Below are 25,611 nucleotides of genomic sequence, written 5' to 3' on the forward strand. Positions count from 1 at the left end.
TCGTGTGGAATCTACTCTCTTAAAGGTTTTTCAAGTGATGATACACGTGGGTGAACACAGGTCTGCGGTTGTGCAGGGAGCTCTGGGGCTTGTTTGCCTGGCTCCGTGGGACACCCCAGGCCCCCCAGGTGAGCATCGACCCCCACCCTACCCGCGGCCCTCCAGGCCTCCAGGCAACCGCCACGCGGCTCTGTGGTTTTACGAGTGTGGCTGCTTCAGGTGCCTCATGGAGTGGATGCGCACCAGGTCGGTCTTTCTGTGGCTGCCTCGTCTCACTGAGCACAGTGTCCTCAGGTGCCCCGGTGTTGTGGCATGTCGTAGAGTCCCTTCTTTCTAGGGGCCGCGGAGAGTGTATGCAGCCCATAGTCTTTCTCCGGTCGCGCGTCGGTGGACACCGTCTCTGCCGCCGGGCTCCGCGAGTAGCTGCCGTGACTCGGAGAGCAGGTGGCTTTTTAAGATTCTCGTCTTAGTTCTTCTGAGCAAACGTCCAGAGCTGGATTGCTGGACCACACAGTAGTTGTCGTTCTAGTTTTTCAAGGACCCTCTGTCCTGTGTTCCACAGCGTCCGCACCCGCTCGTGTTCCCAGTGACGCGGGTTCCCGGGTCTCCGCATCCTTGCCAGCGCCGCTGTGTCCCGTTTTCTGTGCTCACTCTCCTGCCCCTCCTGCCCCCGGCTCGGCACTTGTCCGGTCCCTTTGTCCGGTTCTCTCCTCTCATGTCTGGAGCCGCTCGCGGACGCTCTGTCTCTCAGGGTCTCCAGCCGTCACCCCACCCTGCTCTTCCCTCTCTCCCCACTCCCCAGACCCCAGGGGAAGGTGCTCACCGGGAGTCGGCCTCGTCTTTCATGCCTACGACAGCCTCTCCAGCCGCGCGTTCCCAGTGCGATTCTTAGAAGGGCCTTGACAAATAGTTGTTGGTTGAAATAGTTTATCAAACAATTTGCATTTCTAAGTTGAAAAAGGTTGTGTTTCCCGTTTCCTGTGGGCCTTGTAGGTGCCAAGATCGCGGACTGGTCGACTCTTCACATAGGTGTCTAACAGCTTGTAATTCTTCATTTGAAGCTTCTGTAATTATTATTAGTAAATCACAAAGGTTTGCCAGAGGGGGCAGGCAAGGGGATGTTCGTCGTGATGAAGTAGATGCCTGAAGTAGTCGCAGATTGAGCAGAAATCTGTCTTTGCAGTGGATAGGCCTGAAAGTGCAGGCAACCACTTGTATTGATGGAATCGCAGGATCAGGGTGTTCAGTAAAGGGTGCTCAGCCCCCCGGGAGACACACCACTGGCGCCCCTAGAGCAACGGCGAGGCAGACAAGTAACGCCTACTCGGGAACCGGTCACCTCTCCAGAGCTCGAACGTTGGTAGAGGACAGTAGAGTTTCTCTTGCAGCTGTAGCGCGTTAACGGACAGGGCGGCCTTCGCTCTCAGTCTGCGGCGGGAACGGATCATCCTGGTGAAATCCAGGTGTCTGGGCATAAACCCAAGTAAGTCCAAGGGGGTTCTGCTAGGTAGGAGGAAATGATGTTTAAGAAAAGATTATCTTTAGCTGCCAGGAGGTCATAGAGGTCTGTGTCAGCATCAGTGGAATTTATAGCCAACTGACTTTTAAAAAAATTTAGTTATGGCCTATGTTTCTTAAAGTTTAATTCTTGATGGAATGAAATCCTCTAGTTAACTCATCCATTCTGAGCCAAACCTACTTAGATGAATCAAAGGGCGTTTTCATTGTATCAGTGTTCGTGATTCAGATCAGTGTAGATGAAGCGTTGCCAGCGGTCGAGTCACACCGGGTCAGCTTGGGAGCAGGAGTCGCAGAGACGGAGGTGTGTGGTCTGTTAAGTTCAGACACTTTTCCTCTGCAAGGTGTCTTGGGTATTTACCTTGAAGTTAACCAGGAGAATGGAGGGAGCATGGTAAAAAGCACAGACTGATTTGCAGAGACCTGGGTTCCAATTCTGGGTCCATCCAGGTTCTGTTACTCTGACCCCATCACTTAGAAAGTGTACCGATAATTTCCCTGTCGGTCAGTTGAAGGTTTTTGTGAACGTATGCATACCATCGTAGGGTCCTACTCATTCCAGAAAAGGTTTAGAGGCCGCTGAACACCAGCAACAGAAAAACACTGTTAATAAGAATTCAAAGAATGGGAATAGAAGCAGTTTGGTAGTGGAGGGAAAGAGCCCAAGTAGACTGAGAGCTCCCAGAGACGTGAGGATTCTGCTCACATTCGGTTTTGAGCTTCCTGGAATGTAAGATGAAAATGAAGGCATAGTGAGAACCAGAATTTTCATCATCAGAAAGGAAGGAGCATCTTAGTTCCCCGGGAGAAGCAAACCTTTTCTGAGAACTAGATGCAAAAAGTATTTATGTTGGGCTTTTCTGTTAGGCCCAGACGGTTAGCATGCCGTGTCCTCAACAGCCACAAACATGGCAAGAAATTTGTTAATATTTGTACCGTTACTAGTTCCATGGAGGATTTGGGGTGAGCGCTTACGTAAAGTGATCTCTCTTAGTGACCCCGATAGAACATTGTTCCAGGAGGGGAATCGGTGGCTCACCCCATGACAAGGTCCAAATATCCCATCGTCAGCGTCCCCCTTGGTCAAAGGCTCGGGGTCTGTGTGTGCCTGTTGGTGGGGGATTTCCTACCCCACCTGACCCATATGGCTGTCTGTGACTCGCAAACAAGGTGGTTCTGGAAAGTACTCGAGAAATTATACAGCGTTGAAATCATGCCCCTGGTTACTGTTGTTTACCTACTAAGTCATAACAAAGAAAAAGATGAAAACTGCCTTAAAACTTTTCTTAGAAGTACCTGAGAGAAATAAATATATGTCATGTTCTTGCTATGGTAGCTGACGGCCCCGAGGGGGCCCACACCTGTGACACGTGTTTCCCAGCACTGCCCGTCGGTCGTGGGAATTCCTTGCAGCATGTATTTTGGAATCTGGAGTTCTGGGGAATATCTTTGCTGGAATGAGGTTGACCGTGTAGTTCCCAGATACTCCACTTCTTGTCCTCGTCTGCTTTTGAAGACCATGGAAGAAAAGATTTTGTTGACAAAGCACGATTTGTGACCTTGTTAATAAGCCCTCCGCGGTGTCCAGCTTCGTGAGGACAGGGTAGTTCGTCTGTCTGCTCGGTTGTCTGCCGGGGTGCAGAGCAGTGACGGGCAGAGAGTGGGAATCAGGAGCCACGAAGCAGGGGCGAGGTCTGTCGCAGGGAACGAGATCCAGCAGATGCCGGAGAGAAGCGTCAGGGACGTGTGCTCCTCATGGTGCGAAACCAGAAACATCAAAGATGCAAGCGAGTGGCGAGGGGATTCTCACCCACGACCTGGGGATCCCCAGAGAACCGCTGACATGCTGCTGCAAGGCACCTGTGATTCACATTGTTATTTCCTACTTTTTCATGAATAATACCATAAAATTTTAATGTCTCTGTAAATATCTGAGGAAGACTACCTTAGGAGCACAGAAAATTTAAATTCATGCTTGTAAAAACTATTTAAATCCTTTAAGTGAATCTTCAGGTGACAGGTAATTGGCTGTTGGCCTAATTTTTTGGATCGATTTAACTCGATGCCAATGGACACAGGTGCGCCTGCTGTCTCTTCTTAACTTCCAAGCACCAGTGTTTGGCAAGGACAACAAATTGTTGCATAATATGGCCGTCCCTCCCCCCTTTCAGATTTGGCCTCAAGTCTTTTTAGTGGTTGCCTCTGAAGCCTTTGTAGGGAGCCGGAATGCTTTTCTGAGTTACATTTCTATTAAACCGTGCTTACGGAAATACCTGTGGCTCGGGAACTCGTCTGCGTGTGTGCGCTGGTTATGTGTTGGGTGATTTTCATTCGCAGAGCGGCAGCATGGATACGGAAGAACGTGGCCTGTAGTCAGGGGCCACACTCCCGGGCCACCTGTCGCCATCACGTGTCTCTTCGGCACCTGGCCGGGCCTCTCTCTGGACCTCAGTCTCCATGATGGGAGAATGGCGTTCTCTGAGGTGGTTGCTCCAACCGTCTGTGCCCAAGTCTGTGTTCCTCAAACAGAGCCTTCCCAGTGGAGTAAAAAACGATCCAACATCTTGTGCGTTTGGCCGGCACTTGGTTAAACAGAGGTGAATCGCAGGCTCTCCCTGAAAGCCAAGGGGATGAGCTGTTTTCCAGCTGATCTGCTCGTGGGAGCTCTTGGTTCCCGTCACCCCAGTGTTCACATCGGACCAGACGGCAGCTCTCTGCAGAGCCCACCGGTCTGCCAACTCGGTTCCTCTGAGGTTCTCGCGTGGAACACGAGGCCTTTGTGGCCTCAGTGGTGAACAGCTTTCCCGTGAGCAAGCCACAGTGTGTGGTTTTCCTCTCCCCAGACGCACCTGGAAGGGACTTACCTGTAGAGCATGGGGGTGGGGGTCACCGTGTCATCGCTGGGCGGCATCACCGTGGACGTGGGCATGTTTGGTGTCAAGCTTCTGCTTCGAGGTCTTTGGGTGGAAACCACGCGACCAAATGACATTGAATGTTCTGTTTCCTGAAGGAAGGTGGATTTCCCTTTCCCATTTCTTCAGGGAGTGGAAAGACCTGGATTGGCGTGTATTAAGGTGGCAGCAAGTGCCCAGGGCCTCATCCTCTGCACTCTAGGACCACTGGCCTGGGTGGAGGTGCTCCTCTCGGTTTTACCCCATGATTTCAAGTGAGCAGACGTGCTTTTGTGCATGAGCCCACCCCAGATGCGTGGCTTCCAGCTGTGACTGTAGGGGTGTGTGAGCAGGAAGCCCTTCATGGCTCTGTTCCTGGGTCATCTGGAAGCTCTGCTGTGTGGAGGGCAGGTGTTGCAGGAGGACGCTGTCCGGCCTTGGTCTTATCTTACATCCGTCCTGTTGGAAGATTCTGAAACATTCAGTGACTCAGTACCAGCGTGCCTGCAACGGTCTCTGCCAGCCCGCAGGGAGGAGGTTCCGGGGATGAGGTCCTCCACGGTGCACAACCCTGTCGCCTCCCACTTTATGCCGTGACCCGGGCGAGCTCCCTGAGTGAGCCACCGAGGGCTGCTCCGTGAGGTCCCCTTTCTCTGCACAGCCCATCGTCCCCACACAGCAGGCACACAGCAGGCACTTACTGTGTGCTTTGCTGCAGGAACAGACGACCTCCGCTCTGACCAGTCCTGACGGGAGGCTGCTGGACCGCGCCTCGATGAGTCCAGCAACAGAAATGGTTGCTGTCCCGGTCAGACGTGTCATGGTCAGGCCGTTCCGCGTTTGGACAAAGTTCCTTCTTCCTGTCCCTGAAATACGCCTCCCTTGGGTCAACCCCTTGGCCCCGCAGGGGCAGCGCCCGTCAACTGGTCCGTCAATGCGCCGGTTCTGGTTTTTGCCTGTGTTTACTTTTCCCAATATTTACGTCAATAGCTTCTTCGCTGATTTCATCTTTTTAAAAGACTTTATTTCTATTAGAGCAGTTTTGGGTTCACAGCAACGTGGAGAAGAATGCAGGGACAGCTCCTGCGTGCCCCCCCACCCCCGCACCGCAGACAGCAGGCACAGGGTGGCGTGGTGGCGGGGTTGACAGAGCCACACGGACACGTCATCACGCAGAGTCCGTAGTGCAGCCGAGGGGGTGCGTGCTGTGGGTCTGTGCTCACACGTGGCGACGGGTCCCCCGCAGGGTGGCGCCCGCAGAGCACTCTCCCTGCCGCCAGCAGCCGCCCGCGTCCTGGAGCTCGCCGCACCGGGTCCGCTTGCTTCCGGCCTGGCCGGGGTCGGCCTCGGGCGGCCGTTCCCTGGCTCGTCTGCGCAGACTCGGCGCGTCCCGAGCACACCAGACCTTCTTCAGCGGCCACTGTGGGCTGCCCGGTCCCTGACTCGCTCAGCACAGACTCGCCGCGTGCCCAGCGTGTGCTGCCGGGACGGGGCCCTGAGCGGACCAGGCTGAGCTCTGAGGGTCAGGAGTCTACTGGTCCGTCGTCTCACGGACACATTTAAATGATGTCATTGGAAACAGCTTAGAATTGTTATTTCTCTAACACAAACTGCTGCCTCGGTTTTCCCGAGATTCTGCAGCTGAGCTTCTGGAGGAGAGGACTTTTCGTCTAGTTTCGTCCAGTTTTTGTTTTTTGTTTAGCCTGCGAACTTTTTGTGACTCGGGGTACTGTTTCTCCTCCGTTCTGTCCCGTGTGCACTCGATGGACACACTGTCTGATATTTTATTCAAATCGTCAAAGATATTCATCAGAGCAGGGCCACGCACAGAGCCTGTGGCAGACCACTGGAGAGTTCCTTCCAGGAGGACACGCATCCGCGTAATTCAGTCGGTTCCTGCTGTAACACGGGATTTCTTCCCAGGAGCTGTGTTGGAAACAGGGGTTGACTGGAATGCTGGTTTACTGGAATCAAAACCCAGTTGTTTGTGTGACTTACTTTTCTGGTTGGTCCACAATGGTTGAATTTTGGCCTGATCCATAGTCCTCTTAAGCATCTTCCAATAAAGAGCCCGTGTTTGCTCAAGAAGAAGGAGGCACGTTGTGATGGTCACGGATGACCACAAGAGCAATGGTATCAGTGTCCCCCCGAATCATGCCTCCCCCATTCTTTCATATAGTCTGAGATTTATGGGAAAACAGAGATTCTTCCTGTGGTACGTGGAGAAACCAGAATCAGGTGTCTGAAGGAAGGCTTCCTTATGAGAGGTTAATTCTGAAGATCCAGTTATTAACGGGGAGACCAAATCACTGAGGTAATGTTTAGATACTTGCTAAATATAATTGAGCTGGGGAAATTTACATTTTGTGCATTGTGAGGAGACATAGTTTACCAGCCTCAGAGCTAGATTTGGGAATACACGCAGCTGAGTTTGTAGGAACTCAGGGTACCCCCCAAGTCGTTCTGGGGGTGTGTCTGGGCCCTGTGAGAAACTAGGTGCTGTCCCTTTGGTTAAGTCTCTGTTCCTGGGCTTTGAATGAGTAGTGAATGTCTCAGACAAGGAGACTGGCTGTTTGAGGGCTCATGCGTTTCTTTCTTTCTTTTTTAAGATTTATTTATTTATTAGAGAGAGACAGACAGTCAATGGGGGAAGAGCAGAGGGAGAGAGAGAATCCTGAAGCAGACTCCCTGCCGAGTGCAGAGCCTGACGCGGGGCTCAAACCCAGGACCCTGAGATCATGGCCTGAGCGGAGACCCAGAGCTAGCCGCTGGCTGACTGACCCCCAGACGCCCCGAGGCGAGCGGGCCGCTAACCCTAAGGGCAGACTTGGAGCCTTCTTACCTTGCCCGACCTGAGTGTTTGCATAACCTTGACCAATAACCTTAACCGCGTGGCCTCATTTTCTCAGCCGGGTCTCAAGACTGCATGTGTGTGGGGAGCAGAGGTGGGAGTAGAGAAATACTCACAAGCCCGGAGAGGCCCTTGCTGGGAAGGAGTCTTGCGTTTTAGAGGCACACGGGCTCTGGCTCTAGTTGGCACTGGGGCTGCGCAGCCTGTCTGCCTGGTACTGTGCTGTCGTTCCCCACCAGGGTGAAGTCACGGTTCCGGGGATGACCTTGGAGCTTGGCGATGCCCTCTGCCGGGAAGTCACTTCCTCCACACCGACTGGTCTTCCCCGGCTCACCTCCTTCTGGAACATTGATGGTACTTCTCATCACATTCTCACTTATGTTTACTTTGTGTTTTCTTTCTTCCCCACTGGACTGTCGATTCTTGGTACCAGAGACCAAGCCTTGTGTTGTACATCAGTGTGTACATTGGCCCCCAGCAGAATGCCTGATGCGTGGGGACACTCAGCTTCAAACCAGAGTTGAAATAAAATGTGTCATGAAGATCTGAAATTTGAACCTCTCATGTTGCCTCCAGGATTATGCCAAGAACTCATTCTCAGGCATCACGTAGGTGGTGGGGTTGGAAATCCCATGTCCCTACACTGGGCGCCCTCAAACCAACATGGGTTTAGGATGAAGGACTCCCCTGTGGCTGAACCCTGTTCTGGAGTTCTGCTCCTTGGGGCTCTGGAGATCACAAAGGAGGAGTCTCATCATTAAGCCGTTTGTGGTCTAATTGAAGGGTCTAGACCAACTCGTGCAAAATGATCAGTGGCCATTACTAGGTAACCTACAACCACAGGCCCAGACCACTGGGACAGTGGGACTCCGGGAGGAAGACATGACTGTGGGCTCAGACCACCGGGACAGTAGGACTCCGGGAGGAAGACATGACTGCTTACCAACCCGTCTCAAACAGGCCGTGGTCCTGGGCCTGCTCCCCAGAACACGCTCTTGTGTTGCTTCTCTGCATTCGTGTGGGTTGTGCGGAAGGAAGGCGGTGAGGGGTGTGTGGACTGAGCTGTCGTTGGACTTTGCCAGGGAGCTGTGGGCATGCCGCTGGGGTGCAGCCCTGGACAGAGGCAGGAGCTTGGTGTGCAGATCCCCTGGTGCCCTCTCAGCAGTCCTGGGTTTCACGCCTCACTCTTGGCCTCGTCTTTCAGAGAGAAATAAACAAGACCACAGGAGCAGACTTCTGCCCTTTATTGAGGTCCTTCCCTGGAAAGGACTGCACGGTGTGGCTTTAGGGACACATGGTGGCTGCTCAGTGCCTGTAGGGCCCCCGGAGACGTCTGACTCTGTGCACATGCCTGGGCCATGTTGGTGAGGAGCCATCTGGAGAGCTGTCCGGGTGGTGGGCTGTCCGGGGAGCATCACGCCACCGGCTCTGAGCCTCAGGGACGCCTTGGCTGGTGCCTCCCACACATGCACGCGCACACCCCTATATGGAATCCCAAGACCCTCTCTTGGTCTCTACCAGACTCTTGTTCCTCCTGAGATGTTTGTACCACGTTCCGTGGCAGTGGCTGTGTCATCTGATGAGCTGTGCCTAGACCACATATCCTGGGATTGACTGAAATCTGGAAAGACCACAGTTGGGGTAGCTGGAGAGGCTGGTAGGAAACCAGTGCTGGAGAGGCGAGTCACGGATAGAAGGACAGTCCCTGGCTGGGCTGGCGTGGGAGACGGGGGTCTGCAAGGACATGAGAAGAGTGGGGGCCTCAAGGAGCAGAGCAGTGGGCAGGTGTGCACCAGAGAACAACGCCAGAACTCGGTTCTAGAACTAGTGCTTCTGATAGGGTCTCGGCTTCCAGAACAAGCCCCAGGAGAAGCTCGCCCCTCAGAGCTCAGGTACCAGCAGGACGGGACCAGGTAGTGAGTCCCGGGGCAGGACACGCTCTGCTGTCTGAGGCCAAATGCTTCCAGCTTCCCGGAGCTGCAGGAGGGGCTGGGTGGCTCAGCATGGGCAGGTTGTGCATTAAGGATGTGGCAACCAGTTACCTTAACATTAGCAATAAGAATCAGTTTAAAGTTACTTCTTTTAGGCTATTTGTAATTCAAAAGGAGGAATGATTTTTGCATTCAAGGAGGCCGTTTTAAATTAAAGGATAAATCTGGGGGCACAGGAGGTCATTTTGGATGACCCGTCCCTCAGGAGGGGCGTCTATCACATGGTCTCATTCTTCCTGGTCACAATGCTGCCTGGATATCTGGGGAGTAAATTCTTTTATAACATTGATCCGAAGTTATAATCTCATCCAAGGGAAAATACGTGTCCTCTATTTTTGGTGAAGTTGGTGAAATCGCTGTGTCATGGTGCGTGTCTCCCTGTTTATGGAAGAGATCATTACTGAACAGTCTGACACACGCTCTCCCGCTCTGGGGGGATACAAGCAACACAGAACATTCGAAAGCTTGTCCTGTTCTAGCTGAGTAGAGACCTGAAAAGTGAACAGAAGACCACCACTCCAAGATTAGTTGATTAAATATTCAGCATCTAGCTCTGTGTGTCAGGCGCTGTGGGCACAGAAGTAAAGAAAAAAATCCAATCCCTGCTCTCTGCTCTCACGAGACAATAACAGATGAACACTTCCAACGTCACGCACGTGTGCACGGTGTCGTTCATTTACTCATCAGCTTAACAAGTATTTATTGAGCATCTGCTGTGCGCTGGGCCCTGGGCACACAGCAGTAAACAAGCCAGAAAAAATCTTCTATTCATGGAGCGTATCTTCCAGTATAATGAGGATGATCAAGGAAACAAGTAAGTAAAGTGTGTAATACGCTAGAGTCAGGGCCTGGAGGAGAAGGGGCTGCAGTTTTAAATGGAACCAGAAGATCCGAGTGAAGGGGAGGTGAGGAAGAGTGCCACCCAGACATCCGCCTGAAGACTGGGCCCCGGACCCTCCAGCAGGCCAGTGGGCAGGAGTGAGGAGCTGGGACGGTGGGGCCCTGCTCGTGGGTGGCCCGTGGGCAGCACAGAGAAGCAGAGGGACCTGGCTTGGGTTTCGTCTCTTTGTTTCCAAGTCGAGTGCCCTCAGGGAGCAGTCATCTAATAACGGGAGTCACCTCATACCAAAGAGAGACTCAGCACCATGGGAGAGGGAAGCGTGGTTGTAGGGGTGTGAGCCGGCGGGTGCACGTTGAGGGTTGGTCTTAGATCCTCTGTTTGTGCAATAGCAGAGACAGAGGACACGGGGACAGATCCAGGTAACTGGAGGGGTTGCCTGGTGAGAGGGACAAGGATCGTTTACGGACCATTTATTTTGGAGGATGGGGTACCTGGAAGTTTAGAAGGGAGGAGGAAGCAGGGACTGGCTGTCAGTGACGTGTGGGCGTGGGTTTCACAAGGGGCTGAGCAACACTGTCCTGCGTCCTGCGACCACTGGCCACAACTTGATGTGAGTCTTGTTAGCAGATCGAGGGATTTTCTCCAGTGACTGTCCCCTGCTCCGATGCAGGTACCACACAAGCAGATAGCTGGGCTTGACCAGAATCAGGGATTTTCCAGGTAAACCAAATTTGCATTAATTAATCCAAAAAGGAGAGTGAGGGAGGTAAAGCTATTAGTAACAGTTGCAGTGAAATCTCAGAGTCTGAGCTGGAGGAGGGACTGAAGGGGCACGGAGACCCGGCCAGGTCTGAGCAGCGTGCTGGGAGGGTGGTGGGGCTGCAGCATGGGGTGTCCAGACTGAGGCTGTGGAAGTGGTGTGGTCTAGCGTTTACCCTTTGAGGGGTATCTAACGTTGGCAGAGGATGTGATTGTTAGAGTTAAGAGGGTTAAAGAATTAAAAGTTCAGATAGGATAAAGTAAGAAATCTTCATGGAAAGTGTTATTAGGTGCCTCTGATAACATCTGGAAACATTTTTGGGTGTCCCAGCTAGAGGAGGGGCTCCTGGTCTAGTGGGCAGAGCCCAGGGATGGTGCTTCCCATCCTATGATTCCCACAACAGCACCCACACAAACTGTGCCCCAATACCGGTGAGTGCTGCTGTGGAGAAGCGCCGGTGCAAGTTGGTATCAGAGCCGGCAGGAGGATCGAGGTGGTGCGTTCTGCCATGAACAAGGGAGAGCTACAGAATAGGAAGGGGTAGCAAAGTTTGCTCCCGTGTCCTTGAACAAATCTTTTACAGAAGAGGGGGAGGTGGTTTGGAAGTGCAGTGAGAGCATGGGGTCATGTGAAGGAAGGCCATGAGGGCAGAATGCCTGGAGCACCGCCAGCTGTGGTCGGAGCAGGAGGAGAATGTGCGGGGAGGTGGGACTTGCCTTTGGAAGGCATGACTGCTGGGGCCAGGAGCAAGGAGAACAGCGTGGGGGTCCCGGAGTCCTGTGGGGACTGCTCATCAGAAACGAGCATTTGGGTGCATGTGAAACATAAGATGGATCCTTAAGGTTGAAGGGGTTTGAGATTTGGGCCAGCTACTTTCTGCCCTGAGTACATCGTGACCAAAGACCCCAGGAAGGTGGTCCCACCCTGAGGGAGGTGCTGTTTCATCCAACCTGTAGTAGAGGGTCCAATGGTTGTCATGAGGAAAAATGGGAATGTTTCCCCTCTGAACCTGCTCTGAAAACACAATGGACTTTATTCAACATAATCGATGGGTGTGCCAGGTGGTAGGTATCAAGGAGGGCACAGATTGCATGGAGCCCTGCGTGTGGTGCACAAACAATGAAACTTGGGACACTGAAAAAATAAAATTAAATTAAAAAAAATAATTTATGTTAATGCCAAGCTAATAAAGGTGAGGAAGAGGAGAAATGCTTAGTATTTTAAAGATTTTCCATAACTGTCTTCACTGGTTCTCATCAACCATCTATGATATGCATTTGGATAAAACATTCTGACATGTAAATGTATGTAACAGGGACCCGTTTGGAATACTTGAACAATCAGGAAAGCAGTGTGGTGCTAGTAGGGGTAGTGATGGTGGCAAGCAGGTGTATTTCAAGCCCTTCTTAAAACCCTGAAAGCACGGACGTACTCAATATTTCGTGGCTTTCAGGGCCGTTGACATTCCTTAATTTTATTATAGTTTAAAGATGTTACTGTGAAGTAGATATATGAGAAAGTGTATTAACTGTAAAGGAAGGCTGATAAATAATTTTAAGCAAAAGTATGTGGATCTACCATCCTTACCATATTGCTTCCTTCTCTCCCCAATTTCTTTGACATGAGTGGTAATTATTTCCTTGGTTTTCTTTATCATTTTGCCACCCATTTGTGCATCCTGAAACCACCAGTATGGAAAGGTCTCCTGGGGACTTTATACTAATTATATCATGTAGTCTCTATTCTTCTGTGTCTTGCTTCTCTTACCCAATATTGTGTTAATGAAGTACATCCATATTGTTGCCTGTCATCATAGCTCGCTTTTCATTCCATATGGTTTCTTTATTATTTATGTTTGGTTTTCCATTGTATGAACATACCAGAATGTATTTATCCCCTCTCCCATTGATCACTAGGGTTGCTTTCAAGTTGTGGTTATTGCACAAAAACACTGTGGAGAATGTTCCTTTACGTGGGTCTTGCTGTACATACGCGTGAGAATAAATGAAGAATGACATTGCTGGGTTGAGGAGTATATCGTGTTCAACATTACAGGTTGACAAGAGTGACAGTGCTAAGTGTGGGGGAGATGTGGGATGTTTATAAATTTCATCACTGCCTGTGGATGTCCACATATTCTCCCAAATGGTGTGGCAATTTTCACATCCACCGGCTTCTCAGCACACCTCCTGCCCTCGTGTTTCTTGCACCTCTGGGTTAGAATGAGCACTGGGACAGCCTGACTCACAAGTCCCATTTCTGTAGCCTTGTGTCACAGAAATGATGACAATCACAAACACTCCACATCTCACCAACACTTGGTAATGTCAAGCTAATGGGGTATGGTGGTATTTCATTATGAGTATTTCTTTTTCTCCTTTATTTAAAAAAATCATTATCATATTATTTTCATCAAGACACATAGCAATGGTAGCTAGTTTCCTTTTAAATATCAGAATTAAATATTAGGGATTTCACTATCATTTTGTATTTGTGTTGCCCTACAGAGAAAAAAGGAAAAACAAACATTGATAAAGCTTGGACATGCTGTCCTGATTAGCTGGGCTAGTAAATATGGTTGACTGTTTGCTGGGTTTTGGCTCTAGTAACAAGAAGCCCAGGTTACAATATTTTTAATGGAATAGTACAATAAAAGGGGTTAATTAAGTCTAAACCAGGTAATGAAAGGGAGCAAGAAGGATGTTTCATTTCAGAAATAGATTTTTTGAAGATTCTCAATTCATCAGGGTGTTTTTCCCTAATCCAAAGGAATTATAGGGGATACAATTAATATGACCTTCAAAGTACTGTCTATGGGAGATGGTTGTGGTTTCCATTCTGGGGAGGGGGATGGCAAGTTGAGATGAATTCTCCGATATTTTCAATGTACTGCTCTACTTGGCTTGGCTTCAGAGTCTGAGAAATTCTCCACCAGTGGTCCTGCCATGGTCTGGTCCACTGGACTTGCTCACAGTACTGTAAGAACTCCTGCTAGGAAAAGTAAAGGAAGAGAAACATCTCATGCTGGTTCAGGTTAGAGTTTTGTTGTAGGAATTATTGATCTTATCATGATACTGGACTCAGAATCCACTATGTGGTAGTTGAAATTTGTGATAATGGTGGAAGAGCTTAGTCAGATTAACTGTTCCATAGATAATCACAGAATCTGAACAACTGTATGTGTATATGTGGGGGAGGGGTTAAAGGAGTGTAACTGGTAAATAGGTAGAACTAGAGGGGAGGCTACCTTTTCAATTCAAGCACTTGATTTGGTTAAAGTTTTGAGTTCACACCATTTTGCCTCTGGTACTCCACTGTCTGTGGCTTTGCACAGGAGAAACTTTGCATGTTTCTGGACTGGGCTGTTAGAAGAGAGAATTTGGAGCTGGCAGATCATCTAGAAAGAGGGAAAATCCTGAAAGAGAGAGTGCCCCAATCTGCACCTAAAATCCACCCAGATAATAGGCCAACCACTTAACTATGCTTGTGTGGGGGAGATCTCAGAAAATCTGGAGTAAAGCAGCATCTGAAAGCCAACATACTTAAACAGAGATGTTAGCTGTTGTCTGTTGCAGATAATGGAGTTTGAGCCTGCCTAATTAACTGCTTTCTAAAATAAAAATCATTGTCCAGAGCAGCATAAAAGAACCCAGAGACTACAATGTTTTACTCATAATTACTTTTATTTAATAATAAATAAAAAACTAGATACATGAGGAAACAAGAAAATGTGACCCATAATCAAGAAAAAAGCAGCATCAAATAACCAATTCTGAATGAAACAGCTATTGTAATGAGCAGACAAATACTTTAAAGCCTTAATAAGGTGTGTACTTGAACCCAAAGGAAAACAAATGTGTAATAACTGAATAGGTGGCAACTATGGCCAAGAACTGAAAATAGAAATTATAGACCTTAAATGTTCAATAAGAGAAATGAAAGATTCACAGAATTGACTTAACAAAAGAACATAGGTGGCGGAAGAATCAGTGAACTTGAAAATAAGTCAATAGAAATGATCAGTTCTGAAGTACAAAAAGCTTGACGGAAATGAACAGAACCTCCAAAACCTGTAGAGAAATACTGAGTCATCTAATATATGGTAATTAGAATCCCAGAAAGAGATGAGAAAGATAATGGGACAGAAAAATATGTTTGAAGAAATCATGGTTAATAATGTCTTGAATTGGATTAAAGACATTAAGTTACAAATCCAACAAGCTAAAAAACCCTGCATATGAAATCAAACAAACAAACAAACCAACCCACACACGTAGGCATATGGTAAATTTACTAAAATACAGATGTCAAGTATTAAACAGCAGTCAGAGAAAAATGGCATGTTACATAAGGCAAAGGATCCTACAGTTAACAGCAGATTTCTTGTCAGAAACAATAGAAACTGGAAGACAATGGAATGACATTTTTAAAACGATGCAGTAAAAAAACTGTCAGGGCACAGGGGTAGCTCCGTTGGTTGAGTCTGACTCTTGATTTCTGCTCATCATGATCTCGTGGTCAGGAGATTGAACCCCATGTCAGGCTCTGCGCTCAGCGCTGAGTCTGCTTGGGATTCTCTCTCTCCCTCTCCTTCTGCCCCTCCCTCTGTTCATGCTTTCTCTCTTTCTCTCTAAAATAAATTCATAAATCTTCAAAAAATATCAACTTAGAATTCTATATCAATGAAGCTAGTCTTCAACATTGAAGCAAAGAGATGTTCCAGGACTGCGCCATCCAGTTCACTGGCCACTAGTGAAAGCTACTGAGCATTTAAATATGAGTCGTCTGAATGGAGATGTAGGTGTCCAATAAGCCAAATTTTACAGACTAGGCATGAATGAAAATAAGGTAAACTATATCAGTATTAATTTTATTACATTGAGTGCATGTTGAAATGATATTCTAGATATGTTGAGTTAAATAAAACATTAATACAATTTTTAAAATGAATGTGAAAGGCATTTTGGATCAACAAGCTCTAGGAAAATCCATGTGCAGCACACTCACACTCATAAATGCTAAAGGAAGTTCTTCACATTCAAGAGAAATAACTGGGGGGGGGTGTGCTTCTACATCTAGATGTAGTGACGTCCCTGGAGATGGTGAACATGTGGGTGAAGACTATATTGATATTTTTATTTTAATAGAAAGACAAAAGAATCTTTAAAAATACAAATTATAAGACCAGTCTGTCATGAAGAAGCACTAGTGCATTGGGGGGAGGGGACTATAGGACTGTAAGATCCCTCTATGTCACAGGAGGTGATACAATATTGAATATAAGTAATTCTCTGTAATAAATTATACATGTACTGTGTAATCTCCAGAGCAACCACTAAAAAAATTTAAAGAATATAGCTAAAAAGCCTAGACAGAGACTAAAATAGAATGTCAAAAAATCTGTGATTAACCTAAAAGAAGGCAAGAAAGGAGAAACTGAGAAACCAAAATGAGACAAGATACATAGAAAACAAAGAGGAAAATGATAGACCTAAATGAAACCATGTTAATACTTGGTAGACGTATAAATGACTAAGACACTAATGAAAAGGCATAGATTGTCAGACTTGGTTAAAAAAGCCAGGTCGGGGCACCTGGGTGGCTCAGGGGTTTGGGCTGCTGCCTTCGGCTCGGGTCATGATCTCAGGGTCCTGGGATTGAGCCCCGCATCGGGCTCTCTGCTCAGCGGGGAACCTGCTTCCCTCTCTCTCTCTCTCTCTCTGCCTACTTGTGATCTCTGTCTGGCAAGTAAATAAATAAAATCTTAAAAAAAAAAAAAAAAGCCAGGTCAACTGTATGTTGTCTTAAAAGATACACTTTAGATTTATATATATTTAAATTTAGTGTGTGTGTTTACATAAACATACTGCAAACTGTAATAATTAAAAATTGGAGTAGAAAAAATGTGTTTACATAAACATACTGCAAACTGTAATAATTAAAAATTGGAGTAGAAAAAAAATTGGAGTAGCTACAGTAGTGCTAGGCAAAGTAGACTTTGAGGCAAAGCACATTACCCAAAGTAAAGAAGGACACTTTACAGTAATGAGAGGCTGCACCAGCAAGATGAAATTAAAATTTACACAAACTTAGTAACAGAGATTCAAAATACATGCACCAAAAAATTAAAAAAGAGAGATAAATGCAGTATCATAGTAAAATTCTGTTCTCAATAATCTATAAAAACGAAAAAAAGTCAGTAAAGATATAAGATCCAAATAATAAATGATGATTATAAATCAGTTCATTTATAAATCTATACATTTAAACTATAAATCTAAGTTATAGGATCTAAATGACTTAATCGACATTTACGGAAACTCCACTCAACATTGCAGAATTGCGTTATTTTCAAGCATATATGGAAAGCTTATCACAGTAATTCACACGCTGAGCCATAAAACAACACTTAATCAATTTCAGGAGATTGAAATATTACAGAATCTGTCTTATGACCACAATGGAATTGCATTTGAAATCAATAAGAATAAGAGCTCTAGAAAAACAACAAATATTTACGTTAAATGATGAACTTCAAGAAAACTGAAATGTCAATGAAGAAATCACAGAGGAAAAGAGAAATAATTCACACTGAATGAAAATGGAAAATACTACATATAAAATTTTATGGAACATAGTTGAAGCTGTGCTCAGGGGGAAATTTATAACTCCAGAATGTTTATTGTAGAAAGGAATTGATTTAAATCAATGATCTAATTTCCCACTTTAAGAAACTACAGGAAAAATGAGCATATGAAACCCAAAGTCAGTGTGAGGACAATGATAGAGGTAGGAGCAGAAATAAACGGAACAGAAAGGGACAGAAACAACGGAGTACATGACGACACTCAATGAGGCCTTTGGAAATATTAATAGAATTAATAAATCCCTGGCTGTAACTACTCAGAAAAAGAAGAAAACATAAATTAATAATTTCAGTAATGTAAGTTGGAGGATCATTATAGGTCCTATGGGCATTAAAAGTATAATAAGGAGATATTATAAACAACTTTGTACCAATAAGTTTAATAAATTTATTGATAATTGGTCAATAAACATCAAGTTGAAATGGAAAAGTTCCTTATAAAGAATCACATCGAAAATGACATAAGAGAAAAGAAAAAGTCTGAATAGGTTTATAGCTATCAAAGACCTTAAACTTTCTCAGAATAATTTCCCACAAAGAGAACTCTAGGCACAGATGGTTTTATTAGCAAATTCTTTCAAACACCTAAGGAAAAAATATTACCAGTCCTACACAATTTTTTTTAGAAAACAGAGAAAGAACAGTGAGTGTTATATGCAACTAACCGATTGTTGAACACGACATCCAAAACTGATGAGGTGCTGTATGTTGGCTACTGAACATACAGAGTAGATTTAGAAAAGACCACGTGGCATAGAAACAATGCGGTATGACTCGGCCATAAAGACGGAGCCTCGCCGTTCGAGGTGACGTGGTTGGAGCTAAGCAAAATGCGTCAGGCAGAGAAAGATGAGCCTCATGGGATCTCACTCATATATAGAATTTACGAAGCAAAATAGATGAACATAGGGGAAACGAAAAAAAGGAGGCAAACCCTAAGAGACTCCTAACTCTGGAGGACACAGTGTGGGCTGCTGGAGGGGAGGGGGTGGGGGACGGGCTCCGTCGCTGACAGGCACCCAGGAGGGCGCTCGTGAGAGCACTGGGTGTCGTACGGATGTGGTGAATCACTAAAATCCACTCCTGAAACCAACACTGCCTGTTAACCAACCGGCATTTAAGTAAAAACTTAAAAAAGTAAAAAAAATATTAAAAAAAGTTAAAAAAGAAAATAGAGAAAGAGAATTGTCAGCTCATTTTATGAGGGAGCATAGTTGTGGCACCAAAGCCCGACACAGGAATCACGGAAAAAGAAAATCACAGACCACTAGCTCTGAGACACACGCAGGATTAAATCTTTCACAAGGCGGTGGTCCGCTGAACCCAGCAGTGCGATGAAAGGGTACCTCGTGGCCAGACGGGCTTCATCCCAGGAACGCGAAGTTGGTTTAATGTTTGACAATCAATATATTCCACCAGAGTCATTGAATAAAGAGAAAAGGGTGTGTTTATCTCAATAGATGCAGAAAACACTGATAAAAGCTAAAACCCCTTCAGGATAGAAACTCTCAGGCACGAGTGATAGAGGGAACGTCCCCAATCTGGTAAAATGCAGCTACAAAGCCCTTCGTGTAACGTGATACCCCATGTTGAAAGACTGGGTGCCTTCCGCCAAGACGGGGGACAAGGCAGAGAGGTCTGCTGTCATCACTTCCACTCGGCATTGTCCTGGGGGTCCTCGCCGGTGGGCGGGGGGAGCACGTCGAGGAATCCGCGGTGGGGCAGTAAGGCTGTGCTCCTTCTGGGCGGCCGGATTGTTCACGTAGGAAATGCTGCTTTGTCGACGGCAGTAGTAGCTTATAGGATCCATGCGAGTGTTTAACGAAGTCTTGGGATAAAAGGTCAACATTCAAAAATACAACTGAATTTTTACATACTAGCAGCAAGCAAGTGGACAATAAAATAAAAACTTCAGGTGTGATTGTGCCGAAAACATAAAATCTCTCCCGTCCCCCAGAGCTACTCCTCAGGGGGTGCCGGCGTCCGTACGGGGGACGGAGGAAAGGGAGCTGATTTTCAACTTTTGTCCCTAATAGGATTTTTTAAAAAGATTCTATTTATTTATCTCACAGAGATCACAAGTAGGCGGGGGGGGGGGGGAGGAAGCAGGCTCCCCGCCGAGCAGAGACCCCGATGCAGGGCTCCATCCCAGGACCCTGGGACCATGACCTGAGCCGAGGGCCCTGAGCCACCCAGGTGCCCCCCTAATAGGATTTTTATGATGACAAAATAACCATGAAGTCCAGGTCTTGTCAAGAGGGCATCTTGTCTAAGGTCCTTTCCTCCCTCGGGCTGTGGAGAGCCGGCCGTGGAGCAGAGCACGCGCCGGACAGGGCAGGCCCAGACCCGAAGGCACAGGTTCGAGAGCCGCGGGCTCCTGGCCCTCAGGCTGTGGCAGGGAGGAGGAGCGTGGCGATGACAGAGGGCGCTATCCCTCTCTTGGCCCCACAGGGCTGAGGCTCCAGGGAGCGCCGCATGCTGGGGGAGTCCAGAGCAAGCGTGGTCCCCTCCCCAGCCCCAGCGCTGGTGCCAGAGCCAAGATGGCACCATAGCATGGTGTGGTCTGGCCGGTGGGTATGGGTGCGTGGGCCTGAGGCCAGGCTCCAGGCTCTCCCATGGTCTGCAGGGAGTGACGGGGTCTCCAGTCGTCACCCTGGGTCCTGCTGAAGGGATGCGGAGGGGCTGGGGTTCGGTGTAGGGGCCGCCCCTTGGGACAAAAGAGAGACATTTGAATGGGATTTTCATAGCTGGTTGCTGCTCTGCTGTTACCAGCCCCGGGCCCCGGCCGGTCAGCCTGCGATGCCGTCCAGAGGACCCCCGGGGTACCAGGACCCTTCATTCCTGTTGATGTTGGGTCGCAGAAACTGTGGATGTCTTAGAAATGCCGTGCGTTTGCCCCATAGACAGGACCGAAACAGGAGCCCGGATGCCCTGTCTGGCCGTCGCCCCGCGGCCCTCAGCCCGCCCCGCTCCAGCCACAGCACCCAGGCTCCCCTGCTGGCTCTTGCCCTCCAGGAGGGATAGGCTCAGAAGGACTAGGGCAGCTGGAGCCTCAGGTCTAGGTGTGACGTTGCTGCGTCTAGTCTGGCTTCTTAGGGGTTCAGTCAACACTGGGCGTGTTCCGGCCACACCACACCCAGCCTGGCGCCCCGGAACGCGGTCGGATCCCCGGCTCTCACTTTTCCCAGGAGGACATCTAGGCTTCTGAGGGCACGGGCACAGATCTTTTTTATGTTTATTTTAGCGAACAGCGATCAGCATAATACGCGCCTCCCCCCATAAATGCCCAATAAAGATTAGTTTCCGCAGCGACGTGCAAGGAAATGGGTCAGTTCTGCACACTCAGGGGTTGCGTTTGGCTGGGATCCGCTCCAGCCAGCACCGGCTGCGTTCGCCAGGGTGACGTGTGGCGCTCGAAACAGTGCGCTTTTTGGTTTTGTATTTCTTTTGTACGTTTAATGAAAGAACATAACTTTAAGGATGCTGATGTGGAATGTGTCTTCCCATGATGGCATTAAGGAGCTGATTTACTTAGATATTTCCAAGTTCCTTGTGTTCCAAACATTATCTCTGAAAGGGGGAGAAGCTGCCGTGTTAGATGACATCGTTCTAAGTGGAGAGGCGTGTGAGTGCAGTACTCTGTGTCTAGGCCTGCTGTGTGGAAAGTGGATGACACTGTCCAGCGCGACTGTGTTCTCCTTTGGAGGCCGTCTCAGAGAGGTGTTTCTCTGATTCAGACACCCAGCACGTGTGAGTGGGGTTCTGGGAACAGGGAGCCCCCGGTCGGCTCCTGCCTCATGCTTGAGGTCTTGCCTCCCACCAGAGGAGGAGGGTGGCCTGCCGCCCGGACAGAGCGGCCTGTCCGCTACTGAGGGCAGGAGTGGCGGTTTCCACTCACCGCGCGCCACCAGGCCTGCATCGGCTCCTGTGTCACCGACCCGGGGAGGTGGTCTGGGCGGTGCAGGTCGTCAGCAGCCAAGAGCAGGTGAGACGTACCCAATTGCCCCTTTTAAGATGCAAAACTTCAGTAAAGGGTGTAAGAATTTTGGAATTTGTTCCCCAGCATACAAATCATCCCCATGAAAATTTATTTGCAGCTGCGCCCCGATGCCGATAGACTTATCCCATAAACCAGGGATCCATAAACACCACGAACCCCATAAAGAGCCGGACAAGTCCTTGCTCATCACCCACTTAATTGCAGGGGCTCGATCCAAGCCCCTCCCACTGAGTCACCAGCCGCAGGGCAGGCTTGTGTCGGACACGGGGGTTTCGGTCCTTGTTTTTCCAGCTGTTAAAATGAAAGATTCTTGGAATATCTCATATGTGAGGCTTGTTTATGATGCAAATACACAGATGCCCTTTCATCTCCCAGTGGCTTTGATGTCGTGATAGCCAGCCACCTCCTCGCAGACGCACCGAGATGTTATCAGGCTCACGAGCTCGCGGCCCGGTGTACAATGTGGGAACCGATTACGGATGAACCGGCCACTTCCCAATTAATAGAAAGATGAGAAGGGCTTGTGGATTCGTGTTTCGTTGAGGTTTTGGGGTTGCGTCTGGAGAACCAAGATGAGGGGGGTCTGCTGAGACCAGAAAAGGAGGCAGTCCTGGACGTTGGGCGGCGCAGCTGGGGACCGTTCCTCCAGGGACGTGGCCGTCCGCACCCCCAGGGACAGGGTGTCCTCTCCCGTCCAGACGGGACAGAGCGTTCTTGTTTTAATACACATTCAGCGAAGAAGCTTGTTTTTTTCTCCGCCACAGTCCGGGTTTCAACTCGGGTTAGTTTCTCCCTGAACAGTGGAGGTGCCCCTGCCTGGGCCCCACCCCAGAACATTTAAATTACCAAAAAAAAGAAAAAAAAGATCTCAGGCACGGGCCTGGGTGTGGCCTTTTTAAAAGACTCCTGGGTCATGGGTGTCGTAGGGTGCACGGCCAAGGTTAACAGCCGCAGGTTTACTGGACTGCGTTACCTTTTCATCTCATTTTATTCATTTAAAAATTATTCTTACTAATCAAATGCTTCTGAGGGCAGATGCGTAAAGAAACCTACACGTCCAAGCCAAAACCCAGAAACAATAGTTAAAACATTCTTTTTCTGTTCATTAGATAATCTTTGAGTGAATGGATATGAAGTTGAAGAAAAGCTGGGTAAATATGCCAGATTTAATTTGAACTGCTTCAGTTTCTGCTGAAATGGCTGTTAACATGTGGGACCAAAATAGATTTTATAGGGAGAATACTAATTAACTAATTCCTATACGGAGAGGCAGACAAAACTGTGGGAGTGAGGAAACGCCTAACGTTCCGGCTCCCTGGAAATTTTCCCCCAACTTTCTGCTCGTTCCTCCTGAAGTCTGGAAACTGTGTTCCTTAACCACCCTTTGTCCAGAACTGGAGCTGCCGGGAGGTCGGCGTGACGCGCTAAAGTGTCGGCGAGTGAAAGCGGCGGGCCCCGGAACACCTGAAATGCGGTTTCACGGATGTATCGGGCGTCGGGGAAGGTGTGAGCTTCTCCATCAGGCACGCTGCGTTTCTGGGACTCCAGCTTTCCTCCACGCTGCCGCCCAGCCGTGCAGCACGAGGCCTGGGACGAGGCTGTCCGGTCGTTCTGGAATCGTGCGGCTGCGTCGTGTCTGGTGGGACTGTAGGCCCACGTCTGATTATATTCTGATTTTGTAGAAGCTGGTCTTCTGCATATATATGTTCTCCTTTTACTGACCCGAATGTTTAATTAATTAGAACACCCCATCTTACCATCATCCTCCGTAATGAGAGTTTACTGTACAGCTATTTTCGGCAGGCTGAACGAGTGGAAAGCTATTCACGGTGATGAGACCTGAATCCGCTGATTGTAGACGCGGGCAATTCACAATATCCCATCAGCGGTGATGGGGAGCAGACAAGCTAATTGGCCCACTTAAGGGATGGAGCACCCCAAAGAGGGCTGTCTTTCCTGGTTCAAGTTCCATTAATCAACAGACACTCATCGAGCTCCTGCTGGGTGCCTAGCATGATGCTGGAGACCTCAGGGCGCGGGCGTGAGCGCGGGCCGTGTCCCGCGGCCCTGATTCGGATGGAGCACAAGACATGCACACGCGCCGCTTCCAGTGGAAAATACGGTCTTGATCAGACCGTGGCCATATGTACCCAGGAGAAGAAGGGCTCCCTTGCCCCAGAGTGGCACCAGGAATAAAGGGGTATACGGGGTAATACAGCAGTGACGGGCCCCACGCAGGGACCACAAAACACAGAGCCCGATGAGAGTCCCCCCCGGCACAGAAGATGTCCCGCGTCCTCACACACAGCCGCCTGCCGCCTTTCCTGCCTCAGAGAGGGAGCAGCCGCCCAGACAGCTTCTGGCTCCTGTAAACCCGAGTCTGTCCAGTTCTGGGGGTTGGGGCTTTTGTCTGTTGGGTTTGCACTTCTCGTTTACCCCAAGATTTTGCTCCCAGGAACGCAGAGTGGGTGCCTCTTAGATCTGGGCCCCGGAGTCAGTGCGGCCATGCCGGGGCCAAAGCACAAAGTGGAGGGACCGGCCGCTTCTGCTCGGTGACACAGCTGTGCCCCAGGAGTCGGCCTGCGAGCCTAGACCCACTCACGCTTCCACTGTGTGAGTTTTAAAAAATATTTTCATTCATTTACAGGCCCCAGGCTAACGTCAAAATAATCGTCGCTGTCTGAAGACAGCCTGTGTTTCCCTGAGGTTGTGGGCGGGCCGTGGGCCTGCGTGCACAGGAGAAGGTGGGGCGGGGGCCGGGACAGGACCCCGTGCTTCGGGTCCGTCGCATCCCTTACTTCTCTGAGTGCTTTCACGGGGTGAAGCTTCAAGAAGCCTGGGGCCCATCCAGCCTCCCAGGAAGGGAGACTGGAGGAGGGGTGGCCACCACCCCTTGGGACATCACCCGAAGAACTTTCTACCCATGGAGGTTTGTGAAAACGGTTCTTTGGTGTGCGCAGCTCTGCCACGAGCGGCCAGTTGCCTGTGTAGCCCCAAGAATCCCCAGTCCAGGGTGGAGCCTGTGGGCTTTGCTCTCTCCCCTTCCAGGTTTGGGAAGAGGCAGGGCCGGGGGCGAGCCGGGGGAGGGAGCTGGCTGCACCCCAGCCCACGGCCGCGCTAACTACCCTGTACCTGACGACGCACTCCCACCGCCGGAGCCCTGTTTGCACCAACCTTGTGCTAAAGGCGTGACAGTGAAGCCAAACGTCGTGGCGAGTTTTAGAAAGATCAGGATAATGGTGACGTGAGGCAGAAACTATTTCAAGTAACACTCGATAGTCTGCGTCGGAACTTGCACTGGAGGGAAACTATTCTGCCAAAAAGTGATTAGTTCCCTCCAAGATGGTCTCTCATTTTTAAACTCAGCCTCACAATGCAATATGCCGCCCTCCTTTGATTTCATCCCCACTTATCTCTCCCACTTGGGCTCATTTCACAGACTTTTGATTTGATTTACAAATTTGCGATTGGGTTTTACAGGCATTATGGAGCCCACGCCTGTGCCAAAATACCCATCACCGGCTTCTATGTTCAGCTTTTCTGGGATCACTTGTCATCCTATATTCCTGTCGGGACACTGCCTGAGCACTGCCGGCGAGCCCCCATGGGGCTGAAGCCGCAGAGGCAAGCTCTGAGCCTGACCCCGGCAGCCGGGCTGTCCTTCCTGCTCAGTGCCCGGTGTTCCCAGAGCGCGTGGCCCTGCGGGGTGGCCCCAAGGGGCCCCAAGTGGCCCTCGCAGACCTTCTGCCTTCCGTGGGTGACTTTGTCTGTCTTGTCTTCTCCATTCAGGCCTCGGATCCTTGTGAGAAAAGACCGACGAGGCAGCATGGGGTCCAGAGGAGGACATGTGGCAGAGAGGGAGCGCGGTGGCCCTTGGGCCCAGGAGTGCGCGCCCTGTCACCTGTGGCCTGGGGCTGAGCTGGCTTCCCTGAGGTCCAGCATCTGCTGTCTGTGCCCTTACCCATCCCGCGAATGTTGCGTGACCCCCTCGGCCGTTCCGGGATCCGAGGTGCCAACAACGTTACCCGCCCGCCCCTCCCAGGTGAGGCTTGCGTCTACACAGCCTGCTCTGTTGCCAGACCCTGCGGGTGGGGGCAGGGCACCCTGGCTCCT

General features: G+C 49.3%; 1 protein-coding gene across 1 annotated transcript in view; it reads left to right on the forward strand.

The window, feature by feature from the left end:
* The window catches only part of LOC309845245 (uncharacterized protein), a 40,491-nt gene that overhangs the window by 14,200 nt on the left and 680 nt on the right, over nucleotides 1-25,611 (forward strand). Inside the window, exon 3 of the mRNA XM_082692961.1 lies at nucleotides 25,288-25,540. Within this exon, the coding sequence (XP_082549087.1) occupies nucleotides 25,288-25,540 (253 nt within the window). The remainder of the gene's footprint in view (nucleotides 1-25,287; nucleotides 25,541-25,611) is intronic.

The sequence above is a fragment of the Mustela nivalis genome (genome assembly GCF_964662115.1).
Source record: "Mustela nivalis genome assembly, chromosome: 12".
NCBI lineage: Eukaryota > Metazoa > Chordata > Mammalia > Carnivora > Mustelidae > Mustela > Mustela nivalis.